The sequence below is a fragment of the Amblyomma mixtum genome, chromosome 2 (assembly GCF_055824585.1).
Source record: "Amblyomma mixtum isolate Tamu chromosome 2, ASM5582458v1, whole genome shotgun sequence".
In the NCBI taxonomy this organism is placed as follows: Eukaryota; Metazoa; Arthropoda; class Arachnida; order Ixodida; family Ixodidae; genus Amblyomma; species Amblyomma mixtum.
The window spans coordinates 39,989,388-40,014,594 of NC_143013.1; the positions used below are offsets into that span (position 1 = coordinate 39,989,388).

The 25,207-nt window shown below is 44.2% G+C and overlaps 2 protein-coding genes across 3 annotated transcripts in view; one reads left to right on the top strand and one right to left on the bottom strand.

The window, feature by feature from the left end:
• The first annotated feature begins 43 nt into the window (after positions 1–43).
• Noc3 (Nucleolar complex protein 3) lies at positions 44–5,859 on the top strand. Its single transcript, XM_089571260.1, has 2 exons — positions 44–1,180; positions 3,504–5,859. Exons 1-2 carry the CDS (start codon positions 212–214, stop codon positions 4,548–4,550), a joined length of 2,016 nt encoding a protein of 671 aa, XP_089427386.1. The 5' UTR covers positions 44–211; the 3' UTR covers positions 4,551–5,859.
• Ocrl (Oculocerebrorenal syndrome of Lowe) overlaps positions 4,552–25,207 on the bottom strand; it is a 29,115-nt gene continuing 8,459 nt past the window's right edge. The window contains exons 9-21 of one of the 2 annotated variants that reach the window (XM_089571255.1): positions 24,412–24,718; positions 19,818–19,929; positions 18,065–18,220; positions 16,730–16,930; positions 15,054–15,122; positions 14,875–14,971; positions 13,372–13,496; positions 12,177–12,287; positions 11,509–11,610; positions 10,321–10,405; positions 9,332–9,459; positions 7,510–7,624; positions 4,552–4,720 (exon numbers count right to left, since the gene is read on the bottom strand). In XM_089571255.1, the coding sequence (XP_089427381.1) occupies positions 4,572–4,720; positions 7,510–7,624; positions 9,332–9,459; positions 10,321–10,405; positions 11,509–11,610; positions 12,177–12,287; positions 13,372–13,496; positions 14,875–14,971; positions 15,054–15,122; positions 16,730–16,930; positions 18,065–18,220; positions 19,818–19,929; positions 24,412–24,718 (1,757 nt within the window). In that variant the 3' untranslated portion in view covers positions 4,552–4,571. Of the gene's footprint in view, positions 4,721–7,509; positions 7,625–9,331; positions 9,460–10,320; positions 10,406–11,495; positions 11,611–12,176; positions 12,288–13,371; positions 13,497–14,874; positions 14,972–15,053; positions 15,123–16,729; positions 16,931–18,064; positions 18,221–19,817; positions 19,930–24,411; positions 24,719–25,207 lie in introns of those variants that run through there. The other variant, XM_089571256.1, reaches the window with a different exon arrangement.

The following is a 25,207-nucleotide window of genomic DNA, read 5'->3' on the forward strand; positions in this document are numbered from 1 at the left end:
ATATCGTATAAAATTATAAAATCGTGAGGTAGGTTCTCGGAAAACCTGCTGCGGTTAAGTGGGTTTTTTTCCTAGAGGTAATTTGCCTTTTTGAGCCAAGCCACGCACCTGACAGATCCAAATCCAGATGCAAGAAACGTGCTCATAGATGCATCTGTGATGGAACTCTGACATACGAGTTTTCTTCAAAACATTCAAATAGTGGTTAACCATGGATGTGCTGCGTAGAAAGCCGTGGCACAAAGGACATCTAGGCAAACGTCGACGAGCTAAGGACAGTGATGAGCAGGCTTATGAGAAAGTTCCCCGCCGGAGCACGGCCGAAGATCACACAAGCGTGCGTATGCTCCTTCCAGTAAAAACGAAGCATGGCATCGTGCAGAAGACCCAAGTCTTCACCAGAAAAGACGACCCTGCCTCAGACGAAGAACAGCAGGACCGATCTGATTCTGAAGGTCTTGAAGATGAGCGGGCAGAGTCGCTGCACGGCGCGAAAACACTACCTGAGGTAAAAGTCCCGCGCACGCCCGTGAAATCGTTGTCCGAGAAATACCGGCAGCTCCAGGATGTCAAGCAGAAGATTGGGTCCCTAGCAAGCGCCATCGTGGAAGATCCGCAGGACAAGGTTGGACATCTCAAAGAGTTGGTAGCTTTACTTCGCGACGGATCTCCCGGCATTTCGCACATCGTGCAGCGACTGGCGGCGCTCACGCTGCTTGAAGTGTTCAAAGACGTCGTTCCAGGTTATGCGATCACGACGCCCACTGCCCAGGGTAGCGGACCCAAGCAGCGCCTCAAAAAGGAGACACGAGCCCTGGTAGGATACGAGGAAGCGTTACTACGTTACTACGGCCAGTACGTGGGATGTCTCCGGAAAATACTGGCACGACATCTGCGGCGTCTCAAGGCCCCGCAAAATGCGCTGCGTCTGCGGCTTTCCACGGCGCTGGCGCAGGTGGCAGCTCGCTGTGTGTGCGGCCTGCTCCTGGCGCACCCCCACTTTAACCTGCACGGCCAGCTGATCGAGCTGGCCGTCCACTGCCTGGGCAGTCCCGATGACAAAATGTCGCTGACAGCGTGCCAGGCGCTGCGCCACCTGTACCGCCAGGACAGGCTGGGAGAGAGCACACTGGAGGCAGTCAAGAGGACCAAGGCCCTTCTGAAGGCCAGGGGGCTGCAGGCAAGTGTGCAGTGCCACTTCGGTCACAGTTCAGTACTGCTGTGTAGTCCCCAAGGTGGAGTAAATAAAGCAGTGATTGCTCATTAACATCCACCTAATCGCAGCCTTACAGCTACAAAGGATAGCTGTACAGATTTGTAGCTTTGTACCTTTAAGGCTGTGATCTAGTGAATGTTAAAGAGTAATCACTCCTTTTTTTTTAACTGCTAGGCAACACCGGCATGTGAAATTTTGCTGTATAAGGCTCTTGAAAACGTGGCTTCAAGAACGAGGCCTGCTGTGCCAGCATCCCCGCTCATCATGAACAGAAACATACCAAGGAAGGTTGTAAGAATTAACTTTTTAGGCCCTTTACACCGCTGTTCATTTAGACTTTTGTGTGACATCCTACATAAAACAATTTTCTATACCCCGAGTTTGGCGCATGATAGCCTTAGTCGCTTATGCGCCATTAAACCCAACACAACACATTTCCATTTCAGTGCCACCAGATATCGCTTTTACAGTTTGCTAGCCAAGGCCAACTTAAGTGAACTTTGGTTTCAGAGAAGGGGCAATCTTTTGACATCATAGTACAGCTACTCACACTCCTGTAAGCAATGCTCATTCACTTGAGTTCTTCCGCGATGCTTGACTGAAACTTCTCGAAATCTGAAAAGCTTAGCTGAATGTACCAGGATCAGGGTAGTTTTCTTTGGCTGCTCGTAACTTGGCTAAAGTATGCACAATCAACAAGTGCCTGAAAAATCATAATTGTACCAAGAAATGATGTGATGGGCACATTTCTCTGTACTAGAACACATGCATGCAACTCATGCCACTTCCCGGAAATTTGTTGCAGCAACGCTTCTGACTTTGCAAGCTTGGGGCCTTAGTGCACAAGCTATCCTCATTTTCTATACAATACATAACTGACATTTCTAAATGCAGTTACAGTGTGTTCAGAATAAGCAACATCAAATTTGATATTTTAAAACATGCAATTTAGGTGCTGCTTATCATGAGTAGGTGTTCACGGACGTCTCTGTTTGAAACTCTTTTGTCTATAATAGTCATCTCCACAGTGATGCATCATTCTTCTGTGGTCAGCATTCTGCGATTGGTTTCAGAAGTAATAACGCTACATGCCGCTTCTTCACAGTGAAAACATTGATGCCATTTTGATTAAGTACATCATGCGTTCTGCTGACCAGCATCAATAATATCTCCTGGGATGCACCTTTTCTTCTCAGCCGTTTCTTATTTATGGGATGTTTGCTTTGTGAAATGCAAATGATTTGCTGTAGCTTCCTCGGACATCCCTATATATTTTATACTTTGTATGCTTGCTTTGCATAAACATATGTGCAGCAAGAATGAGAGAAGGTCTTCATTGGGCGAATAACCAGCATCTTCAAAGCCACGAAAAGTATTCTTTGGCTCTAGATATTGCTGGTTTCTTTAGGATGCATTGCAATTTCCCTGCTAAAATATTGCTAAGAGTTGGCATTTGTTTTGTTTAGTACTGACAATCCTAATTTCTATTTAGCTGTGAGAAGTCTTAAATGGGTGTTGCCTCCTGGGCTGCAAATATTTCATCAAGAAATGTAACTGGAAAATGTTAATTCAAGTGAAATTATGAAGTGTCCTCTTTCCCATGAGTAAATTACTATTTGGTATACCGTATTTACTTGACTCTAGGCTGGCCACGATTCTAAGCCGACACCCTAAAGTCGAAGGCCAAAAAAAAAAAAATTCAAACGCAAGCCAGCCAGAAAACAGTGTTTTGTGTCTATGACAAAGGCACTAATTAATGGATTGTGCTGTTGATATCAGCAGCCACACTTATTCTTAACACATGCAGAGGCTAGTGTGTAACTATATCGAAGAGTGCTGTGCTCCTGGGAAATATGACATTCCAGACTTTCACATGAATGCAGCATCTTTCAGTTCCTCCAGTTATAGCTAAGGAAGCAAAACTTATTGAATACCTCTCATAGCAAACACACACACAAAAAAAAACTTCCATGTCAGCATAGAAGTTGTAAGTTAATGCTGAATAGATACGCAATATCTTAGTTATTATTTGAATCATCATGGGAATACTACTGCAGAATTAAAGCACAGTGCCATCACTCTCTGCCCAGGCATGAACATATTGTCCACTGCACCCAGCACCATTTTTCATACAGGAACCTTAACTTTGCTGTTGGCAAGATGCTGGATATAATTGCCCCAACTTTTTTTGTGCCTGTGACTCCCAAGTGTGTGTTTTAAGATCTCACAGATAAGCAGATCTTTATATAGCTTAGTGCAACTGCCAATAAGGTTGTTTCCATTGCAGGTGGAGCCCCGTGTCCTCGAACCATTTCTGTCCCTACGCCTGCGGGAGTCTAAGGCGGCAGGCCAAGGCCGCATTGACCTCAAGAAAGTGCGCGAGGGGCTGCAGAAAATGTCCCGGAAAGAGCATCGGCAACACAAGCGCATGCGCCGTCTGGAGGCGCAGCTCAGAGAGACAGAGGCAGAGGAGAGTGACATTCGTAAGGACCGCCTCCAAGGGCAGATATTGCAACAGCTGCTGTGGACATATGCCCATGTTCTCAAACAGGTGCCCAAGAGGCCAGAGTTGAAGCCTCTGCTTCGTCCAGTGTTCAAGGGCCTGGCACAGTATGCGCACTTGGTCAATCTCGACTTCTTGGAGGACATTCTAGACGCGCTCGGCACACTGCTCAACCTGCTAGGTTCCAGGGACGCTCCCTGCTGCTTGCAGGCTGCATTTGCACTTCTGTCAGGCCAGGGTCAAGCCCTGACCGTCGACCCTCAGCGTTTCTACGTGGCACTGTTCCGGTGCCTACTCGAGAGTCCCCCCGCCAGTGCGCGGTCGCTGCTGCTTTGCTGGCGGCTGATGGTGGTGAACCGTTGTAGGAGCTTATCTGTAGCCCGCCTCAGGGCCCTGTGCAAGCGATTTGCCACAACATGCATAAGTCATGCCAATTCGCTTGGCTTGACCCTCTCGCTTGGCGCGCTGCTAAGGAGTGAACCCAAGCTGCAGGGACTGCTCGAGGTGGCCGACTCGCAAACCATCTTCCGTCCCTTTGTGGGAGACCCTGATCATGCAGGCTGTGCTCCCCTCTGGGAACTGCACATGCTGAGGAAGCACTATGACCCGTCAGTGGCCGCTATTGCCAAGGCAGTTGCCTCCGCCAATCGCATTCCACCTGCACTGGCCAGCCTCGACCCTGTTCGCGTGGCGGGCAAGCGCACTGATCCACTCGCAGCACTGCCATCTCGTGGGTCTGAGGCAAAGATGCAGCACGTGGCTGCGAAGGACAAGGCGAGTAAACGTGGGTCTCATAAAGGTGGCTGGCACCGTAAGAAGAAAGGCAAATAAATGCGTGTTTTCTATATATATTTAATCCGTGTAGTCATTCATGAGAAAGTGGTAAATAAATGCGGCACTCTTCCGTTCATCAGTGTCTCGCCGAGCGTCCCATGATGATGTGCCCAGCTCCGCTGAAGGCTGGCCTTTGGGCCTCAGAAGAACAGGGCCAAACACATTCGCTGCAAAAGTTTCACACCACCAGTAAGGTTATGGGCACACAAACTTTTGGGCTTCTGTAGTACACAAGTCATTCCAGGCAATGCCGTATTAGTCCACCATCTACGATGTCTGCTATTTAACTAGATGACATTATATAGATGCGTGGTGGTATTACACTACAGAGATGCATTATATCCAGCAATTTGGCAGCCATGACAAGCAGCTAAAGAATGTCACTGGCAAAGGAAAATTACTTCTGAAATTGCAACCGACAGCACTGCAGCAAAGCAGAAACAAAAGTAACCCATCTTCCATTCAGGTACAGGCTGCTCATAATAGAAGCTATTTGTCCCTTTTTGTGATCTTCCTTTACTTATCAACTACCCTCTAGGGTAGTTAGGCACCCCTTTTGTGATCTTCCTTTACTTATTACAGGTGCCCTCTAGGGTAGTTAGGCACCAATCCTGACAATTACGGTTAGTTTCAGGCATTACAGATAAAAATAGAGAGGGTAGTAGTGGAAGCTAGAAATTTCACAGTGCTATGCTTGCCACTGCCTTTACTCGCACATGTGGACCAGTTTCCATTTGCCATGCTAGCACCTGTGCGTGGCAGTCTGGCAGGTGTACTACATGCAGCTGCTTGCAGTGTTTCAATGTACAAAAATGAGAATTGGGTTTGCTTTGCAAGCAAGAGCGCACACACAAAAAATAAGTTTTCCAAAAAACTCCTGCCTCACTGGCATGCTTTTGGGGGACCTGACAAAGTGATTAAAATGTATCGGTTGGGTCAGCAGGAGCAGCTAGTGAGAGTGGGCAACCAAAGGTGAATGAAGGAGCTTGCGCAGTGTGGCAAATGGCACCACACACTATTTTATAGTGTCACCTATTGCTGCCACACACCGAAAATTTTGTGACCACTGAAAGGGGGAGAGGCTGCAATGCAATGCAGTTTATGAAGCGTGTCAATGGGTTCCCTTTATCCCGTGCATTTTTAAGTGCTTGTAAGTACAGAACTATCTTGCCAAATGGTTGGAAAATGCAGAGCAGAGCACAGGAGATGCCACGTTTACAAATCAGTGGAGAGGCTGTGCTGCACCATTTTCTGCATCGTTTTCATGATGCAAACACAAATAAAGGACCTATTATTTGCACTGCTCGCCAAGGCTCCTTAAAACTGCACTTTAGAGTGCCTTTCAAGCTGCCCCAAAGTTGGGGCAGATGCTCTTCACATTGTGGGTGCCGCATTCCCAGACAAATGGTGCCACAGTGTGCCCATAAACAGAAGCAATCGACACTGCAATGGTGCTAAGGTATGGATGATTTTGGTAGTATTTTGCAGCATGCATTGGAAAAAAAAAAAATTATAAGTACTCTAGCTGCACTTTATTAACACTGAGCAATACTTGAGAAGCTGGCAACTTTTAAATTTCATAAAGTGAACCGTGGAATTTGTGTGATTTGGCATGCATTGTAGCAGTAGTATAAAGAAGGCTATGTAATAATGCAGCAAGCATCGCGTTAATGAAGGTGTCCCAGCTAACTTGGACCAAGATTTATAAAAAAAAATAAGCGTTCTTCAGAACTGAAATCGCGGTAATATTGTTAGGCTTTATCTAAAGTTACAGTACTATTTTTTCGGCACCCTTATTTGAATAATTAGTCGAGATAAAAAAATTAACTTTTTAAATATAGCTTGAAACGTTCAGGCACCAATAGGGAAGTTGTGGAGCTCCACAAATATTGTCCAACCCAGGCATTTCCAACGAGATAGATTTAGAGTGGCCGTTTACATTCGGGAAAAACGGAAACCTGCAGAGTTTAAAACACATGACAGCGTGCTCCGTGCGCCCGAATGCGCCGCGATTACAGCGCTCTCATCCGCGCTTTGTAAAAACCATCACTCACTTCGCGCCTTTCGTGCTGCCCAAGACAGAGCTTCGCGTTGCGATTGGTTCCAAGATAAGCGTCAGTGGGTACGGGCGGCAGTTGAAAGAAAGTACGGCTCCCGTTTCTGCTGCGATAATTGCGCTGTCACGTTAGCAGAATGCATGCGGAGGAACAATGACAATCTCATGAGTTTGAATTCGGGAGCAGGATCCCCACAAGCAAAGACACAAGCCTGATAACGTCGTCTGAATTACGGTGAAGAACAGGAGCCGCGCTTTCTTTCAATTGTAGCCCGAACCCACTGACACTTATCTTGGAGCCAAGCGCAACGTGAAGCCCTGTCTTGGGCAGCACAAAAGGCGCAAAGCGAGTGATGTTTTTTACAAAGCACGGGTGAGAGCGCTGTAATCGCGGCGCATTTGGGCGCACGAAGCGTGCTGTCACGTGGTATTTTTTAAACTCCGTGGGCTTCCGTTTTTCCCGAATAAAAACGGCCACGCTAAGTCTATCTCGTTGGAAGTGCCTGGGTTGGACAATATTTGTGGAGCTCCACAACTTTCCTATCGACGCCTGAACGTTTCAAGCTATATATAAAAAGTTATTTTTTTTATCTCGACTAATTATTCAAATAGGGGGACAGAAAAAATAAAACCCTAACACCCACGCAATTTCAGTTCTGAGGAATGCTTAGTTTTTTTATAAATCTTGGTCCAAGTTAGCTGGGACACCCTGTATATGAACCCAGCTGCACTATTCCCAGAGGGAGCATGCTGATGTTATCATTTTTGTCTTGAAAAACTGGCTGCCAACTTGTGAACTGCCACCCACCCTGTTCTTTCCTGTGTCAACTGCACTCTTAAAACCAGCAGAAAGGACACGTTCACAAGGAGGAGAAGTACACAGGATTGAGTTGTACCTACCCAGCAGCTTTGCGTCCAGCTTGTTTTCTGCAGTGTGTGCCAGAAGCTCTTTCAGAAAGCAGACCAGGTAGAGGAATGTGTGCCTGTGGACTTCCGGCACCATTTGGGAAACAACCTGCACAGAAAGGCATTCAAAGATTAGGTCTTGATGTCCTCGACAAGGTATAGACTCTCTATAAATTAAAACATACAAGACAAGGTAACAACTGTTGAATTGTTACCTGGCCATCCAGTTCAAGAACGAATTAGTAGCTTCTGCTTCGGAAATGTCAAACTTAGTAATTTGCTACAGTTTCCTTAAAAGGACAAGGCCATTTGCTAAATTCTGATTCCGCCAGTCACTCCAGTTCCAATCCTTGAAACGTCAAACGTTGAGGGGGGACAGCAATTAAAACTACTTTCATGATTTATGCATGAAATGTAACCAAATTTGGCAAGTATATGGAACTTATTATGCTGATTTCATAACTGCATTTTATTTTAAGCTAGCTGGCACAGTTGCTGGGTAATTACAATTAAAAACATCTTAAAGTTACCCATGGAGCAGTAAATAATCAGAGAAAGTGCACAAGTTTTTTACGTCAGCATGTTCCTAAAGCCATGGTCTATGCAATAAAGCTATTAGTTATTTTTTAGGACCCCGGTGCTCATGGAAATAAAAAGCTCCAGCATGCATATTTACATGCAAACGTTTCTTGCAAAAATATTTCAAAACCTCTTTTACATGCACTTGGAAAAAAAGAGCTTTATTGCACTGCTCAACGCATCAGGATTCATGTGTAAGAAACAATCATTCTATCATTCATTATGAAATGCCAAAAGGATGAGTGATAGCAACTGTGCATGACAAGTGAAAGGTGAGAAAATCAAAGTTCATTCCCTCGTTGCCTCGTTTATCGTGTGCTTTAACTTTTGGCCAGAGAAATTTGGCATTGTAACCAAAGAAGCTCTGATCTTTTCATCTTTCTTCTTCATGGTGATGCTAAGATGGTGGTGCTTCATCATGGGGAAACCAGCGGAATTCGTGAGGCGCCGAGACCATCAGAAATACGATTGCCTCACAATTTTCGACAATCAGACATAAAAAAAACATCATTTTCTAAATTTGTCCTTTCAAAATTTTTCGGCATGAGAGTTGGCGAAAAAGTTCATTGAGAAATAAAAAATTTTTGCTAAATTAGCCATTTCATTTGCTGCATCCCCCTTAAGTCACTCTCAGCACTTCTGCACTGCCATGCATTCACAAAGGGCTGAAAGAACTGAAGCCCAGTGAAAGTTAGGCACTGATCTACGACACTATATGCTACAATATCAATGGACACAAGTAATATAACCAATGAATTCTTTTATGAACTGCCCCGCCGCGGTGGCTCAGTGGTTACGGCGCTCGGCTACTGACCCAAAAGATGCGAGTTCGATACCGGACGCGGCGGCTGAATTTCGATGGAGGCGAAATTCTCAACGCCCGTGTACTTTGGGATGTCAGTGCACGTTAAAGAACCCCAGGTGGTCGAAATTCCCGGAGCCCTTCACTACGGCATCCCTCATAGCCTGAGTTGCTTTGGGACGTAAAACCCCAATAAACCAAACCAAACCAATCTTATATGAACTGCTGCTACAGCGATGTTTATTTAGCCTTTTTCTGAAAACCTACTCTCAATGCCCCCCAAAGAAAATAGAAGCTGTAAATTGTCCAAATAAATGACATACTATCTGTTAACAGTTTGGCAGCAGCTAACAAGAAACCTAAGTGCATTCCACGAAATAGTTCACACATGAAATTCACGGCCAAGTTCATGAAGAAGGAGAAAGTGCAACCTACTTGCTTAGAAAGAATGAAGTTGTTTGAGCAATCAAGGCAACGTTGGTAGCAGGCATAAGGAACCACAGGCTCAGGCAGGGAGTCCAAAAATAGTAGAAGTGCTTCAGCCATAGAATGTACACTGCCAGCTAGGGAATATATGCTGCTAAGGAATGAACATGTGAACAGTTCTGAGGCACTATTAGAGAAATACTGCATGGGAAATGAATACACTAAGCGAGGAAAACATTAGGAAATGCTTGGCACTTTAGATCTACACGCATGTGCTTGTACTGGGGGTCCCCAGACGACACCATACAAACAAGTCATACAATCAGCTAATGCATGCCAGCAGAGCTTTCCCGCCATTTTTAATATGCAGTGCAAAGCTGAGAAATTTCCCCAACCACAAACGTACTGAAAAGGATGTAGTGTCTTATATTTGATAACTAGTATACAAACCTTTCTGTGTGTGTAAGGCAAAAAAAAAAAGAAAGGTCTGTAGAAAAGTACTTCATTTTCATTAGCAATATACTCCACTACACAATCAATACGAACTGAAAAAGTTGTTCTTCAGACCTTGCTAACTTTATTAAGACTTGATCAAGTGGATAAAATTAGTGGTGAAGGACACAAGATTAATTTTTTTCCCCAATAACAATCAAAGGGTAGAAGAGACAGTTACAAAATATTGCTGCTAAAGCGTTGCACAATGTTTCTTATTTGTTGTCAATTCTGTGTCGACTGTATAATGTTATCTGGATCTAGAGTTGAGAATTTATGCGTTGGTACAATTACTCTTGTGCTATGCATCGGTCCTGCATGCTTTTCTTTTCGGTTCTCTATCCTGTGTAAGTTTTATAAAGCATGCAATTTTTCTACCTCAGGAGTCTGATGCACCAAATCACAGCCTACAAATCAGGCAGTATTACAAAGCAGCAGACGCAATGAAGCTAATTCGCTGATGTCCCTGTTCAATAAGATAAGAATACAAGACCACATAAGGATACGCAGGTGACCATCAAGACGTGCATCGAGGGCGTCTCTTATCAAGTGCAATTCCCAGCTCAGACCAGACTGCTGGAAAAGGTCATCCTGGGGACAAGGAAAGACATAAGCACAGTTAAGAGTATCACAAGTTTAGCTCCGAAAGCCTTCTGACAAAAGTGTACTGCTTGCTATAACAACATACTCAAGAGCATACCTATATAACCAATGCTGCTAGACTACTTCATATAATTTCACAAAGCATCTCTGAGAATTTGACGGCAGCCACAAGGTCACGCAGAAAGACAAGAACAAGCATTGCAACATGCTGTAGTACTTCCAAGATGTAAAACCTACAGCAGAATAGCCTAGCGCACCACATCACCAAAACTGTTGGTTTACGCTTTACTTTGTCCAGACACACAGTGTTATGCTTCTCCTCAGAATAAAACATACTGCATCAGATTTATCTTTCATATGTTGTGACACAGCATTTTAACGAAGAATTACAAGAGTCACCTGAGTGGGCCAGAATGCACTAGTGCAGAAATGGGGGCTAGTTAGGAGTGCGAGCATTCAGATCTAAAAACTGACAGCCATGCTTGACAGTTACATGACAACAAAGGATTTTGTTTTTGTGGGTACAAGCTCTTTAATCTCATCCATCACATATGATAGCGGTTTACACCCACATTCGCAAGGTCAGCCCGTCAACAGTTCGTTAACAAGCCTGCCATGCCTTGATTGCCCAAGAGCTGTCATCTACATGCAAGGCTTTTTTTTTTTGTTTTACAAAATTCTGAATGTTGCATTATGGGCTGTGTGAACGTATGTGCTACTGTCGCACCCCTGAGCAAAGCCATTCATGTTGAGTGAATTTCTTTTACACTGTGAATTTGGTTCAACCAAGTGCACTGTTCGGGATAATGACAGCTTGTGGCATTTCACACTTTTAAGCATGCAAGCCTCAAAAATGAGTCAGATACCTGAGAAAATTCCACCATTGTGATTCAAAATTCCAAGCCATCTGCAGAGCCCTAATTGCCATGCAGCTCTGAGCAACTGAGAGGTGGCTACTCCTGAACCTGGAGCCCAACTCAATCATCTGCAAATCCTAATACACAATTCCAGCGGATTGGACCACTGCCACTAAATGCAGGTGGACAACTCTTCATGCTTCCTCTGCACTTTCCCACACCTGTTCTGCCCACCTGGGTGAGTCCGTACTTGTAGAGGTGGTCAACAAGGAGCCACAGCTCCTTGGGTACTTCGAAAGGCACTGCCAGGAGGCCCTCCTCACAGGGGTTCCGTTCCTGCAATGGCCCCAGAGGCTCATTTCCAGTAACTGCACAGGCACGACACAAGCAGCAGGCATGGGAGAAGAATGGCCACAGTTCTCAGCACAGTATTTTCATGTAAGCTGTTTAACCTTAGATATGTAACCTGCCTGAACATTAATGAGGCCAATGAAGCACATCTACTGTAAAGTGTCCTTCTTTTTTCTCTCTCTCTCTCAGTTTAGCTTCGCTACTGGTACCTAACAGCATAGGAAAAAATCAGGAGAAACAAATAAACATCACTGCCCCAGTTGTTTTGACAACTCCTTGGGTGATGTGGACCACAGAAGTAAATGAAGCAACAGTAGCCTGGTGTGGGCCAGTTGGCAACAGTTCTTTGAAAACATAGTGCAAAAAGGACATTGACTACACAGAACTGTACGGGACAGGCGCTAACTTGCAACTTTACTGCAAGTTAGCGCCGTGCTTTTCAGTGGTGGCTTTTTGAAAATGAAGTTGCAAGTTAGCGCCTGTCCCATCCAGTTCTGTGTCGTACGTGTCCTTTTTGCGCTATGTTTTCGAAGAAGTAAATGACCACTTACGATTTTCAGCAACTGCTCTCGGCCAAGCTCTCGGACAGGGCACGGAATACGTGCCAAGGCTTCAAGGGAGCACCCATAGCAGCTGGGCTCATACTCTCCTGACACAGTCACGTGAGCCAGCAGTCAAGGAATTCACCCTGCTATTTTCGTCTGGCACACAGCTTACCATCAGGTGCAAGGAGGTCACTTGGAATAACAAACGTGGCAGTTATGACAACAAAGTTTCAACAAAATACATGACCCCCTCCAACATTCTTTGAAAAATGACAATAAGCTCTTCGCGAATTTTCAACTCCTTTTTTGATCAGCCTTCTAGCATGCTGATAGGAAACTTCAAAATGATTATATGTAGCTGAGAAAAGAACAGAAACTGTTATGAGCTCATTATATTAGGCAAGGTACCTTCACTGAAGAAAAAAAGAAGCAGCTAGAAACATTCATTATTAAAAACAGTCAAAATCAATCAATATGAAACAGTGCAGAGCATCCAGCTTGAACTTAAAGTAGTACAGACACCAAATTTTGGTTGCATCTTTTCCTCGTCGTAATGATGTGTAAGACATCACTATACATGGATCACCACATGGTATTCACCAACGACTGCTAAATAATTTATATAGAATTTTCCCTCTCACCTGCTTCGGTTTCAACAGCCAAGCGATGGCTATGACGTCAAAGGTCCGTATAGGCCACATGAAGCATGAAAAACACTGCGCTATAATAAGTACTTCTTCGTTTCAATTCACTCTAATGCTAAAGCCAGCCTGCCTCAAGAGCCGAAACACAATGAGCAATGGAGCAGCAATTATATTGCAGTTTTCCTCACGCGTTACTTGATCGATACGGGTCTTTGTCATAATCATCGCTTGGCTGTTGAAACTGAAACCGATACAGGTGAGGGGAAAAATCTGATTATAAATTTTTTAATGGTTGCAGATGAATACCACGTGGCGATCCATGTATACTAATGTCTTATGTATCATTATAAAAACAAAATGCAACGAAAAATTAGGTGTCCATACTTCGGTAGCGCTACAACAGACACAGTTACGAATCTCACTTCCACCCCTTCCTGCTCTCATTTTCAGTCTACCATCACTGTTCCTAGCACATTCTCAATGCCCCCTAACAAGAGAACAGAATTCTAGCAGAAATGAAAAGCACTACAAGGAGCGATGCGCAAGTTAAAGGATATGAAAATATCTTTTCCGCGTTCCAAGTGCAGCACCAGGATGTCTTCGAGAGTGTCTGAAGCACTGTTCAGCTGCCACGCTGTCCGTTTGTCCACACACAATTCTAAAGACACCTGGCATGTCTCACCTGACAAAAAGAAAGCAGGCACCTTCTTGAGCAGGATTCTTGAAAGACTGAGTACACCACAAGCAATTCCAAACAAAATATGAAGCACCTTATTGTTCTGGTGCCCAAAGGAACCACAAAGTACGTATTCTGTGAAACTTGTAAAAAAAAAAAAAAATCTCTTTCTGTATGCAACAAATTACAAAAAGAGGAACTTTGGTGTTTAAAGGCTGTTTTCTCTTTGCAGGAGCGTGAATTTGATATTGTCGCGTCGGCCCCGCCGCGGAATACTGAAAACAGACAATTCATGATGTCCATGAGTAAACACAAATGTCTCACCATTCATACACAAAAGGTAAGGGAGGTACATGAACAAACACTCTGCAGTGATATCAATCAGTATACCTGCAACATGGATTTAGTAATACTCATTGACAACTAATTATTACGGTTCAATGGACAGTAACTCCGTATCATTGCAATACCTAACCCTAGTGGAAATTTCCCAAATGAAGAAAAAACGTGAGAACAGACCAAAGATGCGGTTGAGCGCCCGTCATTTTGACAACCTTTATTCACTATCTAATCCCTAAATCTTTAGCTATTCAACAGGCACTTTCGATTATCTTAAATCTGCTTTACCATCAAACCTTGCCTTCTGTGTTCTTCATACACTGTGCGCAAATAAGGAACGTCACTCATGCACAGTGAAATATGGAACATGGGCAAAGCTAGAATGCAGGAACTTACTTTGCAAAGTTCATAAAAAAATACAACAAAAAATTTTAAAAATAAGCTTTATTAGTCCTCTTCCAGAAGCACTGACTTAATCTTTCACATTAATATATGCTTGCAGAGATACCAGTAATAAAGAAAACATTGCTACAGGCCACAGTGGCTTAGTGCCTATCGCGTTTGGCTGCTGTGCACCAGGTGCAAGATGGAATCCTGGCTGCAGCAGCCGCATAGCAATGAAGGTGAAATGCAAAAAATGCCCATGCACTGTCTGATATCAGCACATGTTAAAGAACCCCAAGCAGTCAAAATTAATCTTGAGCTTTCTACTACGATGTCTCCACGAAGCAGCTTTAAGATGTTAAGCCCCACATACCTACCAAAAAATCATTGATCTTGGCACCCTCTTTAAATCTTAGCAGTGGCACAGCACCGCATGCCTTGGCAAGTCTACCTGTCTCGGGCTTGATAATTCTCTTTCATACTAATCATCACATCACATCATTAGCAAGACTAATAGAGGTCACCAAGTTGCAACAAGTGGGCACATAGCAAGAAATAAACTTCACAGACAGACATCAAATGAGGTCCTGTGCCATGAATGACTTAAGTATGTGATGGAAAACATGGCAAGAATATTCTGCAGCTGCTGCGAAACCTGTACCTGGCTTGATGGCTCCTGATGCAGGGATGGCCCGCAGCCATTCTTTGCTGTATCTGCCAGTGTCCAGCTTTGGTCGGAAACAGAACTCCACTGGAACCTGCGCCAGACCAGATAGCATTCACGCATGCTTAGCAACTTTTCTAGATTTTGAGTTAGCCCGAAACCACAATGCAACTTACCTGCCCAGTGTTGGCAACTGTAAGAGTCTGCACTTGGCTTTCCATGAAATGCAGCTTTTCAAACTGGACCTGAGAAATAATTTCAACATAGCTTCAGAATGCTCTGATGCATGCAGAAGTGGCACAAAAGTCTTACGGTATGTCACATACAGATGGTGATGTTAGTCGAACTTTATTATAAAGAACAAGTAAAAAAATGTAAAATAATTCGATATAGCCAAAATTTTGATTACAAAATTTTGCCAAAAACATACGCAAGAGCAGTGCAGTTTAGTCAGTGAAGGGACAGCAACTCGGGCTATTGCTACTAGAGAAACAGGGCAACGTCTTTCGAAGTTTTAGCAATGTTTCGAAGACACTCACGGCAATTAAACCGAGTGCCAGTTAAGCTGGCTTCCCCGCACAGTATCGCCAGCACGCAACAGCGCAGGCTAAGTGCTAGCCAAGGTGGCTTTGCCGCAGTACAGCTGTGGCTTATGAAAAATGTACATCAGAGCTAAAGCTATCACTGTTTTCACCATACCCGTGATGGCCAACATGAGCACGGGACAGTCAGTACTAAGCTACAACCGTTCACGCCGCTGCTTACGGGGTGCTGTCGACGGGTGCGATAGGTGTGAACATGCGCTGACCACCTGGCTACCAACCCTCTATGCCACTGCGTCTTCCGTGGTGCTGTTGGCGAGTGTGATATAAGAACACTAATGTGAGAAGAAAGCGCCAAACTTGGCGTGGGCAGTTGCCACACCACCACTAGTGATTCGTGAAGTGTGCCAAAGCCTGCGGCCTGCCATCCGAGCGGGCGTTCGACATTCCGGGCGTTCCGGCCGGGCGGGCGTTCCGCATTCGACACAAAGTAAAAATTAGATGTGTTTGTCAAAAATATTTGGGGAGGGTTCGATAGGGCCTATCATTCATAACATCTGTGTTCGTTATATCGATGTTTCACTCTGTAGTAATGGACAAGTTTGTGGGATGCAGATTCATAGAAAAAAAAGAAATATTTTGAGCTGCCTCGCTATTTTCCCAGACGATGGAGCAGACAAGTGCCCTCATGCTTGTATGCTTTTTATTTGCTTGCTTTGCCTGACTGCAAAGAAATGCCTTTCTTTTTCTGCAGACCTATATCAAATAAACTTCTGTCTATGACTGTACAGCCTTTGTTAAAAGTAAAGAGTCCAAGGGGGTCTGCTTCCAAGCTTTGTATTGTAGCTCTTGTAGCATCCTTGGACATCCTAGCTCTTGAAGGTGGGAGGACAAGAGTTGTTCTCAGTTTCAGGAAATTTGGGACACTGGCGATGCATAACGAACCACACAGCACGGTCCAGAAGCCAGCCCTTCCAGGGCTCTGTACTTTTGACAAAAGCTGTACAATTAAGTTACATGTGTGAAAGGTGAGAAAGCAAAAACCAGCATCAATGGAAAATGCCCAAGGGCTCATGTCACATGGAAAAGAAGCCTTTTCTTTTTTCCAGGTTGGTGAAATGCCCTGGAAACTATTTCACCATGCTCCATGAACCTAAGTTAAATTAACGAAAGCAGACTCTCCACAAAATACAAGTTAAAACTCCCCAATTTCAAATACAGCTTTCCGGCCCTTTAACAACAACGTCATAAGTAAAAGGTGCAGACACCTAAAACTAGCAGGTGACCAGGGCCGGATAGGAGCCACTTGCCTCAAGCCGGTCCACGGCAACCTGAGGCAGGAACTCGTTTTCCAGCTTGTCCAGCTTCTTCATGATCTCCTCGTAGATGGTGCGGTAGCGAGCTGAGTCAATGACCTTGACGCCCACCTTGAAGAGGGCACTGACTGGTTTGTGATCACTGAGTGTGTACGATTCATGGGAGCTGTAGCGTAGCTGCTCCACATGGGGTCCCTGCAAGGGTCAACAAGGAACCCGTTTATGGTAGCCTTTATGGTAGCATGTATGCATGCTCATGGTTTTAGTCAGGAGTAACTAAAAATGTGCTGAACACTATGTCAAACTTCTACTATTCTTGTACATTTCTCTTTTATAATTATGAAAATGTTTGTAAGCTGTGTACTGCTTTCCTAGTTTGTTTTTTTTTGTACTGATAAATAAGCATTAATTGAGGTGTGCCCCCTACCATTGCCAAGTACCAGGGGCACAATCTCTGTCAAGCCACTAAGCAGCTTCTGGACTGTGCCCTCCAACATATATTTGTTTACTTATTCATTCATATTACCCCTAAAGGCCCTCACAGGAAGGGTGTTACATAGGGAGAAGGGAGACAAGGGATGACACAACCATATCGATAAACGCGATAGATTTTAGAATAGTTTTTTTTTCATCACTCGATGGTGATATTTATTTGAGACAGATAACATTTATTCAGAAAAGTTGGGAATGCATTAGATATTTTGCAAATTGTATAATCAATCCCAGCAGACTCCATCCACATTTCTCAATGTCAGATTGTGTCAGAGCACATCTAGTTCAGAGAGAAAGTTTCAGGCTCCTTTCACTTCTCTAAGTGTTTTACACACAAAAAAAACCTTAATGTTAAATTGAACACATTATATATGACACGAACCTCTTCAGTAGCTCTATTAATCTGCTGAACACAGACAACAAACAGCAAAGTTTAAATTATTCGGAGCTGCATTGAGCTGGATTCACAGAACTAATTAAGCTGAAACTGCTCCTCAAGCAACCACAGATGCGATGGGGACAACGAACTCGTCAAGGTATACGTTGTGCTCAGATACGTAAGCAGCTATTACACCAAAAATGAAATATATTAAAAAGCTTTGAAATCCTTTAAATTTGTGCCAAAAAGCGGCAGTGACAATGACGACAGGAGAAGAGACAGTAGAAGCGCAAAAGTGGTCGTCAAAAATAGACATTTTTTTTCGAGCTTTCTTGTAAACAAGAGATGCGTTGTTGTAGCCCACCAGCTGTTAACAGCGTGTCACACCACCAATAAAGCTTCCATCTGGCCAGTCCCTCCCAAATCAGAGGCTCAGGAGTGGTGCCCAGCTAACTCACCTTCCAGAGGATACGATCACACCAGGCTGGTGCCCGCTGCTTTTCGCTCATGTCCCACTGCTGGGTGCCAGGGGCGTACTTGTATGTCGGCCGAAAAGTGACTGGTCCCTCGATGTAGCCCCCGAAGACCTTGCCCTGCTGCTGTTGCTGCCGCAACTGCAGGCCCCAAACAGGGGAATCATGAGACTGATGCCCCACCAAGGAGACTGCACAGTGCACTGTATGCAGGACACAAACAACTCACACACACCAAGCTGTACGAAGAAACACCAAAATATGCAGCAGCCTAGAATGACAGGGGGACATTAGGAGGCTGCCTAGTGCCCGTAATTCTTTCCTAGCTGTTTCTAGACACCACCAGTCACATCAGTGACCAGAGCCTCTACAACTAACAACCATCTCATCTCATAACCCCCATTTTTTTTTTTCCGCATGTGAGGGGGGGATACTTTGAAAGTCATCAAAAAGAGACTTTTTTTGTGAATGACATTCACAACCAAAGAGGAGATTACAACATGCGTGGAGTGTTAGCCTTGTTGGTACATCAATGTTGAATGGTTTGCATCAGTTTTCTTGAGACAAGCCAGCTGATGCTATGTACTCCACAAGATAAAATATAAACCTGACCATGGACTTATTATATGAACCTTGATATAACGAACATGAATATTACGAATTACTAGCTATATCGAACCGTTCCTAAGTATTTTTAGTAAAAACACGTCATTTTCACTTGATGTACCAACTGCGTTTGGCCCTAAAACAGATATATCAAACCCAACAGCAACAAGCGGCACCCACTCAGATTTTATTTATTCATACTGTCAGCTTATGCCAAGACAGGATTTGCGAATGTTGAACAATATAAAACACAATACAAAGCTACAATGTACAATCAGACATGGGACAATTCACTGCATAGCATTTAGGCTAAGATGATGGCAGGTGGCAGGCTTTGCTGTACTACACAACTAACTGACTGTGGTGCCGCAAGCGTTCATGCCAAGATTCACGCTTTTATTTCATGCTAGTGTTCAGCTCTTGCACTCGCCAACAACGGCACAGAAGATACAGCAGCGTGGAAGGCCCTGCCGGTCAGCATGCGTTACGTGTCTCGCACTCGTCAACAGCAACCCAAAAGCAGCAGTGAGAATGGTTGTACCATTGCAGTAATCATCCTATGCTGATTTCGGCTGTCACAGAAATGGTGGAAATGCCGATAGCTTTTGATCTGACGTACCATTTTCAGTGCAACAGATTTGTGAAGCGGGGAACCAATCCTAACTGGCTCTTGACTTGCTGGCAGTGCTGTGTTGGGAAGACAACCTAAATGCTGCACAGCTTTCTGCGGCCTCTGGAATGGCTGTGAGCGTCTTAGAAAGTGCCGCTGAAACTAGGAAAAGGGCCTCTCAATTTTTTTAGTAAACATCGCCCGAGTTCTCTTGCGTGCTTTTGATGAAATTTCATATTGCGAATTTTGGCTGGCTATACTGAACTACACTTTAAGATTTTTGTGTGTTTGCTATAACGAGGTTTGACTGCATTTCCTGGATTACAGCCTCTTTTTGCAAAATTTATCAAACGCAAAGCCTTTTATATGTTATTTACATTTATATCAATTTTATATTTATTATATTTTATCATAGTACTAATTGGCTCAATAAAAAGCTTTTGCAATGCTCAGCAAAAAGAAAGTATGTGCAGTGCACTTGCTACAACCTGTAAACCTGCTGAGGTACAGCAAGCTGCGCACCTGGTCATGTTCCAAAAGCTTCTCCAGAAGGCCTTGCTCGACCATGCTTTTGACACGATCATGCTCAAGGTCACTCAGCCGGTAGTTGAGGTCACCCAGCCAGAAGATCTGCCTGCACGTCCAGTGTACAGTTCAGACAACCATACTGCCAGGCACATCTAGTTTTTCACTTGCCATAACCAGAATCTCTTCAAGGTCCAAGTAAAAAGCAGTACCTGATTACAGCAGAACGCCGCTCTTACATTCCCAGGTGCTGTGTTTTCCCAGCTGCTACATTTTCATGAGCCAGTCCCGTCCAAGCTTCCATAGAAACCCATGCAATAGAAACTCGGCTGTTACGTTGCCACTGCGGCAGCCTTCCCACATGCTACGTCGTGAATGTCACTTCGCGATTGTGGTTCACCCCGTGTCAGCACTCTGACAGCCAACATTCGACACGTGCGAGGAATGACGACGGAGCCAAAGCTAACTCTAGACTCCGTCGGTGATCAGCTGCCACCCTGCTCAACAGCTTGTGGCATGTGGTATCCACGCCAATGCTGAGCATACTTGCAGGCGGCGTGAATCTCGTTACGCCGTCCGGGCAGCGCTGTACGAGATGTAGTTGCACAAGTTGGCTCCAAGGTAAGTTTCTGTCATATGCGTTTTCCCTGTTGCCTGCAACCTAAAAATGCAATTTTTAGGTTTCAATAGACGAGGATTGTTGCTGCCTCCCTTTTACCAACAGCCGCTCAGGCAGATTCCTTCCCCATCGTCCCATGAAAAATGAAAAGGCGGGGTTCGACTTTATTTGAACTGCTGAATCATTTGTGAGCGGTTAAAACTAATTTGGGCATACTTTCCCCAAGCAACCTGACTCGCTAAGCACTAACTTTGAAAAACAATAAGAGTTTTCCGATCATCTGTAAGCACCATAACAGCTGGTTAGGCTGGCATGCACAAAAAGCCTGCCTGTTTATGCACACCATAAGTCACCTTCACTGCTGAAATTATGTGTAGCATACCGCATCTATTCATGATGACATTCAAGACCTCTCATACATTCCAAAATATGCGACTTGACAGTCCCTGCGCCTCAAAACCCTTCCTGCCTCTCTATAGTCACGTTTCCTAAGGCACAGTCACACAAGGTCTAGCCAGGAACATATGTGCAGCTGTAATGTAGCACATAACTGATTTTTAGTTCCTTATCACAAAGATACAGGGTACAGTAAAACCTCTTAATTTGGTCTTCAAAGGAGTGGAAAAGACATTCAAATTACTGAAGGGGCCCCCGAAACTGCCAAAAACTGCCGTGTGAAAGTAAAATTTATTTGCTGAAAACTTGGGCAACGGTCACACCTCATTTTAAGATGAAAACTGCTCGACAATGATGATTTTTTACAGTTCCGCCAGATGCTTCAAGTGCATGCTATCAGGAGTGTTGGGAGCAGAATTGCTCCAGAATGGCAAGGGTCTCCGCTGCTTCTTTCGGTGTGGGATGCGATAGCCCTGAAGCTTCTTCACACGTGGCATTGCACATAAGGAGGCTTCACCACACAAACGGCGAAAAGAACGCGACGAACCCAGAGTCTCGGCATGCTGGAAGAACAGAAATACCACGCGGATGGAGTGACAAGGTAGTCAATGTTCTAAACGGTGTGTGACTAGGCTGGCTGCCTAATATGCATGGCTGATAGCTGCCATCATCGCGGGCTGGCGATAAAGCTCTGAATGGTGTGATTAGTGCGAAACCTTTCTTCTAGATCAGGAAAGAGAGCTTTGAGCGATCACTTGTCGAGCAGGTCATACCTGGACATGACGCTACTTCGGGAGCCTGTTAAAATTAACCGATGGCAGCCCAAGGTCATGCGAAGAAATGAGCTTCTGACACTGTAGGCTTACATGGCCGTTTGGCGGGACCATGGCGGGACTCTGACGGCAGTCTGAATTAACAGGGGTCAAAGTAACGAGGTTTTACTAGTTATTATTTTGAAGGAATCTCTGACCAAGAACAGCAGTGATTACAAATTAAAAAATAAATAATTAAATTCGGTAGAGATGCACAAGGCACCTCATTTTTGAAAAAGCTCTCAAGGACACTTAGTTTCGAGTTTGTAACATAACTTAAGAGGTAATTAAGTTGTTCAAAAATGATTTATTTAGAAATACTTGAGGGAAAGAGCTTTGGTAACTAAAACAATAGCCTTAAAAATTATAAAATGCTATATTTTTGAAGTACACACTACATGGTCAAGAACCTGTGTTGGTGCAAAATGGATGAGCTCTGATATTTGGAGAAAAAGAAATGGAGTTACGGTTTAGTGAAGTTTCCAAGCCATGCACTCAGGAAATGGAAAATACTTGTAGGTAAACATAAAGTATGCAGTTGTTTTTATTGGTGTTCAATTCACACTCAGATCTGATATTTATGCATCTGCAATATGAATGCAACGGAAATAAAAGAACCCATTAATGAAACTTAGAACATACTATCAAGAAAAATAACTACAGTCACAAGGTTTTCTCAAATATACAGCACGAGACTGCATATAGGTACTTCGACTTTGGTTAACCTGAATTTTCATAAATTTGATAATCTGTGAAGATTGCAGCACCACTATGTTTTTTTCCCCCTCCCTTTTATTCAGTTATCAGTCATAAGGTTCACTATTCTCACGACACATCCTGAGACAATGCTTAGCTTAATGCCGATTTCAATAATGTACAAAATTAGGTGCAGCAAGCCTAATGACCAATGCCAACATCAGTGCTATAAGGGAGCACAGAGCAGAAAATTAAGGATTAAGACCACCATGCATTTTGTTAGCACTTACCAACATCAACTGGAAAATGTTTTTGAACTCTGCTTCCAATGAAACAACACCTCTCCAGCAGGAGCGTAACACAACCTGTGGCTTCGTAGCCAGCAGAATTAAATTTTAGACATTGTATCTAGAGTTGAAAGGTTAGATTCAGGGCTTAAACGAGCATGATGCAAAAAAAAAAAAAATGCATAGTAGCTCTCAATAATATTTTGTTCCTGCCTCACTAGACAGATCAATTTTGAATTCTGGACACAAAGCCTGTCATACATTTGAAGAGTACAGCAGCCATCAATTCTTGCTGACAATTCGGCAACATCACAAAATTTGAAAAACAGATCTTCATGCAGTGATTTTGTGCCTGTGCTTTTTGTCTTGATAAAGGTGCTTAGCAAATTAACTAGTAGTGTATTTTTGTGCCAAAGAAACATGCAGCCTATGAGGAATACAATGGTGAAAAGGCCTTAAGTTATGTTTGACGAACATATAGCTGAAAACCTGACTGCAGCAAGAAATATTGCAAGAGATGTAATGCACTGTCTTCTCAACTCCTAGGCTACGTTACAAGTTGCTACTTCACTCTGTGATCACAAATTCACCTTATACTAGATCATAATTGTGGGAAGAAAGAAAATGACACATGTTGACTCCTAGAATCTTACAAATGGTCGCCAAGCAAATGATAAGAAGCTGCTTGAAAAGACCATCCTAAGAAGCAGATAATATTCGACACACCACTAAGAAATATGAGTGAGTTTTGGCCTATTCTATGGAAAGGATGGCATAGTAAGGTAGAATGGGACATATTCCCACCTCTAAGGAATGCGAATGTGCTGGATATGTTCTACTATGCCACCCACCCTGTGTTAAAAAAGGAAGAACAAAGTCCCCACACTGCCTTCACCAGAAACTTTTGCTTACAGTGTGCCACTAGCGCTCTCTGGTAACAACTAGTATAAATTACATGCACACCACACTGCATTATTTCAATGAAGAGGTGAAATGAATATCAGGCGATGTGAGAATGTCACATCCTGAAGTCTGTTACAGAAATCTGTAAGCAGTCACAAAAATCATGCTAAACATTAATGACACCCAAGGACCAAAGTAAAGGATGTTGTCACGAGGGCCCCCATTTTGTATCAGCTCAGTGCCGCAGTCAATATAGCTAAAAGTTGGCCTTTTTATCTTGTGCTCAGCAGTGCAAGACCACAGCGTAAGATTGAAAACTATACAAAGATGTGACAGGCATGCCTAAACAACCATATTTTTGGCCACCAGATGTTACCAGAATGCAAATGGCTTTTGAGTCAGTGGAGGTATTCTCAGAGTAATTTTCTCTCCACACCACCACATTTGGAAGAAACATGGTTGCTGTTGCCTAATTTTCCCAGCATTAGGCATCTCTGAGGTGCCCTGTGTATCTGCCTTTGAATATTCCGTACTATAAGTGATGACTTAAAGCCCTGCTTAGCAAGCACTGCCAACTTTGATGATATCATGAACACCGCGAATGAACGGGGAAAAAAGAATTTTCGCAGCTGATTTTAGTGGTATGTAGTGCATCCATGCAGATCCTGGAGAACAGCCTACAGGCACTAGACAGGGGCTGCTCTTTGCAAATTCCCTGCAAAAGTTTGCTCTTTTGAGCAACACTGGGCTGCAGCACCACCATCACCGTACTATCCATGTCTGGTGGCACAAACGAAAAGCGTCAAGTCTGTGCCAATACTGGGCAACATTGAGACTGGTAGTGTCAGGCTGTTGGTTCGAGATGTAGACCGACTCACTCGTGGTCGGACAGTGTGCGGCCGCTGGGGCTGAAGGAGAGGCGTGAACAGATCTCGGCGAAGTCCTGGTTGCGACGCTGGCACTCCTCCTGATGGGCAGCCAGGTGGCAGCAGACGAAGCAGAGTGAGGAGGCGTACAGGCGCAGGCGGATGGCCACGGCCCCCTTGTTGCCCATCTTGCCCAGGATGCCTGTGCCCACCCAGTGGGCCTCCACGTCCTGGACGTGGGGGGCCAGCCGCTCGTCAACAAACAGCACAAGCATCATGCCCACCAGGCGGACCAGCTTCACGAGCCGGTAGCGACAATCTGCATCGGTGCAAGACAGCACGGTGAGGGCCTGCCCAGTATGACTACCCAGTCTCCACTTGGATGCCAGGCCACAGGGATGTTCCATTCAGGAAATGTTCCTTTTTTTTTATTAGGCAAAAAATTTTTATGCAGTTTCATAGAATTTTAGAAACTGAGATTGTCTCACTTTTTCCTTATTGAAGAAGTTTTCAAGCTCCCACAGAAAAAAAGGGCCTGAAAAAGGGATTCTTGAGCCTAATTGACAGGAACTTTTGGTTATGGCATGGAAGAACACTGCCACGCCATGCTATGAAGCCAGAGGTAGTGAAACTCGCATTTTCCGTCAGGTCATTGTTCACCAACTACAGCTGCTCCATACAAAGCAACATTATCATTGCCAAGACACACCAACAGGCATAAATGTAATTCATGCAACCAAGGGTAGTTAACTTTTATATGTCCATTGTGAGACATGCAATGCAGCAGCAACAATGTTCAATAGTTTTC